This window comes from Helianthus annuus, chromosome 11, assembly GCF_002127325.2.
Source record: "Helianthus annuus cultivar XRQ/B chromosome 11, HanXRQr2.0-SUNRISE, whole genome shotgun sequence".
Lineage (NCBI taxonomy): Eukaryota > Viridiplantae > Streptophyta > Magnoliopsida > Asterales > Asteraceae > Helianthus > Helianthus annuus.
In genome coordinates this window covers 159,911,411-159,919,691 of record NC_035443.2, presented here as the reverse complement: position 1 = coordinate 159,919,691, position 8,281 = coordinate 159,911,411, and the positions used below count along the sequence as shown (strand labels likewise).

The window sequence follows — 8,281 nt, the reverse complement described above, 5'->3', positions numbered from 1 at the left end:
TATTAAGGATCTTACTACTAGCTTCAAGCTAGGGAAGAACAATGATGAATATGGAGTGGATAAAAGCAAACGGGTGAGGTCCTTCAAGTTCCGTGAGCACCAAGCCTCCTAAAGCACCTTGTAACACCTCGAGAAGACCTTGGGTTGCATGAACTTGAAACGAAAACAGTGGTGGTGGTTGGGGAGCTGTCGGACGCAAGTGAGGAGGGAGGAAAGGAGAGTTAAAGAATAGGTTCCCTGCCTTCTCTATTGATAATCATAACTATAAATAATACAATGGGTTCCACTATTTTTGGAACAAATAATTACAGATTGATATATATAATCGTTGCTTAATATATATGCTATTATCCCCCGCAGTCGAAGCAGGAGGAGACCGTATGCTGAGACTGGATCTGAAATCCTCGAATAGGATGCGTGGTAACCCCTTTGTAAAGATGTCCACTATTTGATACCGAGAAGGAACATGAAGAACACGTACTTGACCCCGCTGAACCTGTTCACAAACAAAGTATATATCTAGCTCTATATGCTTGGTTCGCTGATGTTGAACCGGGTTACCTGACAGATATATGGCACTAACATTGTCGCAGTAAACGAGTGTAGCACGAGATAACGGCAACTGAAGTTCAAGCAGTAAGTTTCGTAGCCAGCAAATTTCAGCGACTACATTTGCCACGCCACGATATTCAGCCTCCGCACTTGAGCGGGATATGGTGGACTGTCGTTTGGAAGACCAAGAGATAAGGTTGTCGCCGAAGTAAATGCAGTAGCCGCTGGTTGAACGACATGTGTCGGGACAGCCGGCCCAATCGGCGTCTGTATAGGAAACCAAGGATGGAGACGACGAACCTGTGAGCATCAAGCCGAGAGTTGCAGACCCCTTTACATACTTGATGATCCTTTTAAGAGCATTCCAGTGGTCGATGCGAGGGGCATACATGTGCATGCAAATCTGTTACACTGCGTAAGTAATATCCGGACGGGTGAATGTGAGATATTGAAGAGCCCCAACAAGACTGCGATAGAGTGTGGGGTCATGAAATGGTTCGCTGGATGTAGCACTAATCTTCGAATTTGTGTCGACTGGCGTGGCTACCGGGTTACAGGATTGCATCCCGGCTCGAGCAATGATGTCAGCAGCATACGATTGTTGGGAAAAAACATAGATTCGGCAGTTCTGGAAACAGATATCCCCAAAAAATAGCTGAGAGGGCCTAAATCTTTCTTTGCAAATTCATGGGCAAGACTGGACAGTAAACGTTGGCGAAGAAGGTCGGATGATGTGACCAAGAGAATGTCGTCAACGTAAAGAAGTAAGAAGGATGTGTCACTGCCGTGGTGAAAAGTGAAGAGAGAAGCATCGCATCGACTATGTTTAAAACCCAAAGTGAGGACATAGTCTGTGAATCTTTGGTACCAGGCCCGTGGAGCCTGTTTAAGCCCATAGAGAGATTTCTTGAGACGACACACCAGGAAACTGTTTATATCTAAAACCCATAGGCTGGTACATGTAAACCGTCTCATTTAAGTTCCCGTGTAGAAAGGCGTTAGTAACGTCTAACTGATGAACCGACCACCGTTTGGATAAAGCAATGGACAAAACGGTACGAATTGTTGTTGGCTTCACAACTGGACTAAAGGTTTCCTCGCAGTCTATACCAACTAGTTGTGACCTACCGTCGCATACCAAGCGTGCTTTGTATCTTTCCAATGACCCGTCTGATTTGAATTTATGCTTAAATAGCCACATACACCTAATAATATTCATATCTGATGAACGAGGTACTAACTCCCAAGTTCCGTTTCTAATTAGTGCGTTGTACTCCGTAGTCATGGCGGAGTACCATTCCGGTATATTAAGGGCATCAGTGGGGTTTTTGGGAACAGGTTGGATAGTATGGGATGTGGCGGCAGTGTGTAAGTTCAGTGGATGTTTAGGTTTAAAGATTCCGCTCATAGAGCGGGTATGAATAGTGCGTTGCGGCTGAACAGTGGGGGGTTGGCTCGTTGTGGTTGGGGCAGGGATCGGATGGGATTGATTTGGACCAAGCAAATTGGTTGGAGGGTGAGTGGAATGACTGGCGGTCATAGGCTGAGTGGAAGAGGTACGGGTAATAGGTGGGGTTGGGCTGTGGGGTAGGCTGGTAATGGGTGGGGTTAGGCTGTGGGGAGAATTGTGTGGGCAGAGTGTAGAGGGAAGTGGGCCGATGGGGTGTAAAGTATTTTGGTTTGTGGGATGATGAGGGGTAGTGGGCTGTTCTGCAGTGGGAGTGGTGGGGTGTTAGAGTGGGTCGAGGTTGGTGGAAGCAAGGTTGGGCTGGGCCGAAGATATGTGTGGTGATAGATGGAATGGGAAAGAGTTAGATAGAAAGTCGTATGATGGTGTAGGACCGATTTGTTGACTAAACGAGAATGTTGTTTCGTCAAATGCTACATGACGCGAAAGGAATATTTGTTTGGTTTGTAGATCGAGGCAATGATACCTGGGTGAGTGGTGGGATATCCTAGAAACACGCATGGTTGTGAGTGATATTGAAGTTTATGTATGGAAGTTGATGGGGTAAGAGGGTAACAAAGACACCCAAATACCCGAAGGTGATCGAATGTGGGTGTAGTTTGATATAAAATTTCAGTTGGTGAAGCGGATTTGGTATGTGTGTTAGGTAAGATGTTGAGGAGATAGGTGGCGGTTTCGAGGGCAAAATGCCATAAGTGGGTTGGTAGTGAAGCATGAGCAAGTAAGGTACGAACCATGTTATTTATTGTGCGGATTTTTCTTTCGGCTTTACCGTTTTGGGAGGACGTGTAGGGACATGAGAGGCGATAGAGGATGCCGTTGGTGGTGAAAAAATTTTGAAAGGAGGAGTTAACATACTCATGTCCATTGTCGCATTGAAATGTTTTAATGGTTCGTTCAAATTGGGTTTTGATTGTAGACGCAAATTGTTGAAAAGATGAGAAAACTTCGGATTTGTTTGCAATTGGATAAGTCCACAAAAAATTAGAATAGTCGTCTAAGAACAACACATAATATTTATGACCACCTGAGCTAATAATAGGCGAAGTCCACACGTCACTATGAATAATATCAAATGGTTGAATAGTAAAATTATTTGAAGCAAAAATGGTAACCGAATACTTTTACCAAAAACACAAGACTGGCATACATTATTATGAAGTTTATCAAAAACAATAGAACTAGAAGTTTTTAATGATTGCAAAGAAGAACGTCCAGGATGGCCTAGACGGTGATGCCTGAGTTGTGCGGAGATAGCAGCAAGAGTAGTAGGCTGAGATGGAGATGACCCGAGCACCAGAGGGTAAAGATCACCGCTGCTGTTGCATCTGAGGAGCGGTTTCTTGGTCTTGTAATCCTTCACAAGAAAACCAAATGGGTCAAATTCCACAGAAACAGAATTATCCGTGGTAAAGCGACGCACGGATATTAGGTTTTTGACAATTTTAGGTGAATATAGGACGTTTTTAAGGATAAAGGGTGGGAAGGGTTTGGGAAGGTATTTTGTGCCCTGTCCTAATACCGGAATGGTGTTGATATGCGCAAAATGCAACATATAAATTATATCAATTGTGGCATATAACTAACCCTTTTTAGTACTAATGTTGGAAAAAGTGTGTTTTTGTCTTCCTTATGTATTTTCAGGATTAAATGAGCTCAAATTAACAAAAGAAGCAAAAAGACAGCTAAATCTAACATAAATACAAGAAAAGGAACAAAAGTGGAATGCCCGACCCCTCAACAGCATCTTCCCAAGCAAAACTAAGAAAGCAGAAGACTGAACACGCCCCGTGCTCAGCGAGCACGGGGCCGTGCCCAAGTAGCAGCAGAAAAGACAAACCTTTAGAAGCTTCTACTGCCCACCACGGGGCCGTGCCCAGTGGACACGGGGGCGTGGTCAACTTCCTGCAGGCGCATTTATTGTAATTGCGAATTACAATTAATGAAGAGAGAGACAATGATGGACACGGGGCCGTGCCTTGCGGGCACGGGGCCGTGTCCGAGCTTCTGTTCAGCCTATAAATAGGAGTGTTTGGAGCCATTTCAACTCATCCCTTGGCACACCACCTCTCTCACACTTCACCCACCACCCACCACCACCATAACACCATCATCCATTGTCCATCATAGAGTGTGTGAGTCTTCTCGGGATCCAAGATTGATCGTAAGAGTTCTTGACAATCAAAGGCCATGTTTGCCTAAGTCTCTTACATCACTTGGTGAAGACAAGTGTTTAGTGTAATACTTTTTATTTTTAATCTTTTGCACTTTTTAATTGGTTTTGTATTAATGACTTTAATTACTAGTTTCTTATGTTGAAGGTGATTCTTCCTTATCGTTTGTCCGTGGTGTCTTGGCATTATTTTACTGTCTATATAAAATAAAAGATTTTCACCATTCATATCTCCACGGTCTATATGGAGGTATGTTGGCTACCTGGCCGGGGGTTAAGGGAACGGTTTGGTAAGAGTCTTGCCATTGTTCAGTGTATAGATCCTACAAAGGACCTGGGTCAAATTTAGTAGGACCTCCTTCAATACCCAAAGGTATTGGATGGCGGGGGTCCAAACTCTTTGATCCCCTCATAAGTTAAACCACTATTAAAACTTTAACCCAGCTACTTAGGACTGTATCCCTGCTGACTCAGACTACTTAGCTGAGGGTAACGTCGCCTTCAAAAGAGGGGCCTACCACATTATGCATTAATAACTTAATTAATTATCTTTCAATAATCCGACCCTTTAGGATTGTATCCTTGCTGACTCAAACTACTGGGTTGAGGGTAACGTCACCTTCAAAAGAGGGGCCTACTACAATAACTAAGATAATCTCTTAAATAAGTGCAAAAGTGAGAAATTAATCAAAGGTTACACTAACACACGAGTCGGATCCAAGTGATTCGTCTTGTCTATCTGTTTTTATTTTTATTTTACTTTCAGCATTTTAGTTAGTTTTATTTTCTTAGTTTAAAAATCTTTTTCTAACATTTTGATTTGATTAGACGTTGAGGATAAACCGGTACTAAAAGCTCTTGTGTCCTTGGACGACCTCGGTATCTTACCAATACTATACTACGTCCACGATGGGTGCACTTGCCCATATGTGTGTTTAGTGTTAGTAAATATCGTGTTTTATAAATTTAAAACTTGGCTAAAAAGTGTAAAAGGGCTTAAAATACATACCTAAAACATATATACACTAACACGCATCAGTGTCGCCATTACCTACAATAATTTTTTGAGACACGCACGAATTAGAAAAAGAATGGTAGTCACCTGATTCATGAGATGCGTTAGACGTCGCTCCCGTGTCCATATACTGAGTGGGGTCAGGCTGCTGCAAAGACATGGTGTACATGGCTTGCTCGATGTCCGTTGGACTGTAGGCAGTGTCAGCTTGAGAGGGGCGTGGGCCAAGAATGCCTGAACCTTTGGCCGGATTATTGTCGGGCCGATTTGTAGTGGGATACGGGCATGGTGGTATGGGCCAGTAGGCTTGTGGATATGGGCCGAATGATGGATATGGGTCGTAGGGTGGATTGGGCCAAGGGTTGTAAACCTGATTTGGCCAGTAGTTAGCTGAGCGGCCTCTGCCGTATGCGCCGCGTCCCCTGCCGCGTCTGCCCGACCGACCGCGGCCCCTGCCGCCGGTCAGTCATCTTGCCGGTTCATATCAGATGATGTCGCACGCTGTGTGGTGGCGGTGAGAGCCGAACCAGCCGCTTTGGAAGCATGTAAAGCTTGTTCGGCTTTACGGCTTTCGGCTTGAATGATTTTGGAACGAGCAGTGTAGAAAGACGGCAATGGGTCCTGTTGTTGTAAGATGGTGGCGATACCATCATATTCTTCATTCAAACCAGTGATTAACTGAAGCACAAGGCGGTCACTGTCCACAGGAGCATTAACGTTGGCAAGCTGATCGGCCAAGACTTTGAGTTCTTGGCAGTAGGCGGACACGTTCGGGAAGCCGTCAAGTCTAGTGTTGGAAAATTTCTGCATGAGATGAATCGCACGAGCGCTCTTGTTGTTATGAAAAAGATTTTCGATGGAAACCCAGGCGTCGTATGCAGTGGCAGTTTTGTTAATGATGGTGTGTAAGAGATCGTTTGAGATCGTGCTGTATATCCATTGTAGGACAATGGCATCCAGCCGCTCCCAATCGTCCGACTGTTTGGTGGTTTCGGTGGAAGAAGAAGTGGTTTCCGGTTTTCTTTTGATATGATCATAGACAAGACAGGCTTTATAGTGAAGTTTGAAAAGGGTTGCCCAAGAGTTGTATTGGCCGGACTCGATTTCGAGGGTAATGGGTATAACGGTTTTTGATGTTGGTAATGGTGGTGGCGGGGTGAATCTTGGATTCAATGGTAATTGGGGAGGTGTTGTTTGAGCCTGTCATGGTGGCGGCAGAAGCAAAAGAGAAGGGGATGGTGAGCCGATGAAGGGTTAGAGAAAAAAGAGGAGAGGATCGATGAAGGGTGGTACCATGAAAGAATAGGTTCCCTGCCTTCTCTATTGATAATCATAACTATAAATAATACAATGGGTTCCACTATTTTTGGAACAAATAATTACAGATTGATACATATAATCGTTGCTTAATATATATGCTATTAGAGAGAGATGAAGGTGTTTAGAGTGAAAGATAATGACCTTCATGCTTCTTCTTATAACCACTAATGGCCTTTGTCCAATGGATCTTATGTTGGTGAAGTACACAACACAATCCATTCAAATCTTAAGAGATTTAAGCAAAATCTTAAAAGATTATTGTGATCTTGGGTGGGCCACTTCTAGTGACCGAAATTTATGAGGGGGAGGGGGTAAATTGTAAGTTTAATCCATAGTTCGATTAAATAGTTGGAAATTAAGGGTATTAGGTAGTGTTTAAGTGTACCTTGCATTATGTTGTGTGTTAGTGTGTTCGGGAATCATGACTAACTCATAAAAAGTAGGACAATGCTTCTAGCAGTATTTTAGTGTTCCGGGTAATGTCCGGTTGTTCGGTTAGATACTGATTCGTTAAAGTGCTTAGTTATTCCGTATAGTGTTCTTTATGTAACTTTTTGTGACACTTTTAATTCCCGACACTTAGGAAAGCATACAGGACCATTTTGCCATATTTTTGCATGTAATAATCTTGTTAAATGCTGAATTTTTGCTGATTTGTGCAGAATTCTGCACTTTATGTGGGTTTTAGGCACTTTCCGGCACTTTGTCTATCACTTAGGCATGCAGTTTTGTGGTCCTTACTTCCCTACACACTATACTAGTGTAATACGTCATCTCTGGCTCATACAGGGCCTCAAAATATTGTTTGTCTATGTACTGAACGACGTCAGTATTTTTAGTTTGGCTGGTAATGGTGCCAATTCCGTTCTGTGTATCATTAGAACTATCTCGTGTTGCATGTAGCAACGAATAAAGTCATGAAATGCCATTGTATGTATGTATAACGGTAATCAGAAATTCATTTGTCTTGTAAACTAGATCATGCACAATTATTTAAGCATAGATTACTGTTCAATTAGTGTACGAAATGTACGGAAAAGTGACAGTTGTCACAGTAAAAGCCATAGGTTTTAGCATGAATGGGTTCTATATTATTAACTTTTGTTAAATAATCTGTTGTAATATACCTAAATTAGCTTTTTAACAAACAACTTTGACTAATTTCATTAAAGTTAAATTCTTCTCATTTACTTTTTCATACTTAACTTTCATAGCTTTTATCATTCATAAATTTTGTAAACTAAATGTACGTTTTAAATTGCATTATGCATAGCCCGACTCAATCGTGCCGAGTGACTCATTTGGTCATGATACTATCATTCAACGATTCGACTCAGCTTTTCTAAGAGAGTAAAGTTGAGTATGTGTAAAACGTCTCTTTCTTATCAGCGACTAGGGTTGCGTTGTGGTCATTTGCGGTAGTCTCTATCAGGCGACACAAGCAAAAACGAACTCTGATGGTTGAAAGTATCGATAACTGAATATCAAACGAGAGAGGTAAATTTCGTGCGTCTGCTTCGTATTAATCTGTAAACCCTTTTTGTGTGTTTCAATTGAAGAAGAAAAGGAGGACTGGAGCATGGTAAATTTCCCTCTGGCGCCTTAAGTTTGTTGTTCCAATGGTATTTTACTCAAATTCCAATTTTGTTTACATCAGTTAGTTTAGTTATACAATCTTCTATTTTTTTGTTTACGCCATGTGTGTGTTATGTCATATAAATTTGAAATCTACAACGTTCGTTCGGGAAAGGTT

The 8,281-nt window shown here is 42.4% G+C and overlaps 1 protein-coding gene across 1 annotated transcript; it reads right to left on the bottom strand.

Annotated features, from left to right (window-relative positions):
* Positions 1-5,670: 5,670 nt before the first annotated feature.
* On the bottom strand, positions 5,671-6,951 carry LOC110944099. The gene is made up of 2 exons (XM_022185814.1): positions 6,914-6,951; positions 5,671-6,229 (listed from the first exon to the last, which is right to left on the bottom strand). Exons 1-2 carry the CDS (start codon positions 6,949-6,951, stop codon positions 5,671-5,673), a joined length of 597 nt encoding a protein of 198 aa, XP_022041506.1.
* Between the last annotated feature and the right edge of the window lie 1,330 nt (positions 6,952-8,281).

Bases quoted from the DNA above. Each gene is read 5' to 3' on its own strand.
- LOC110944099 (XM_022185814.1), bottom strand. From the start codon at position 6,951: ATGATTCCCGAACACACTAACACACAACATAATGCAAG. The intron at 6,230-6,913 runs GTACACTTAAAC...TCATATCAAAAG, and splicing joins AACACACAACATAATGCAAG to AAAACCGGAAACCACTTCTT.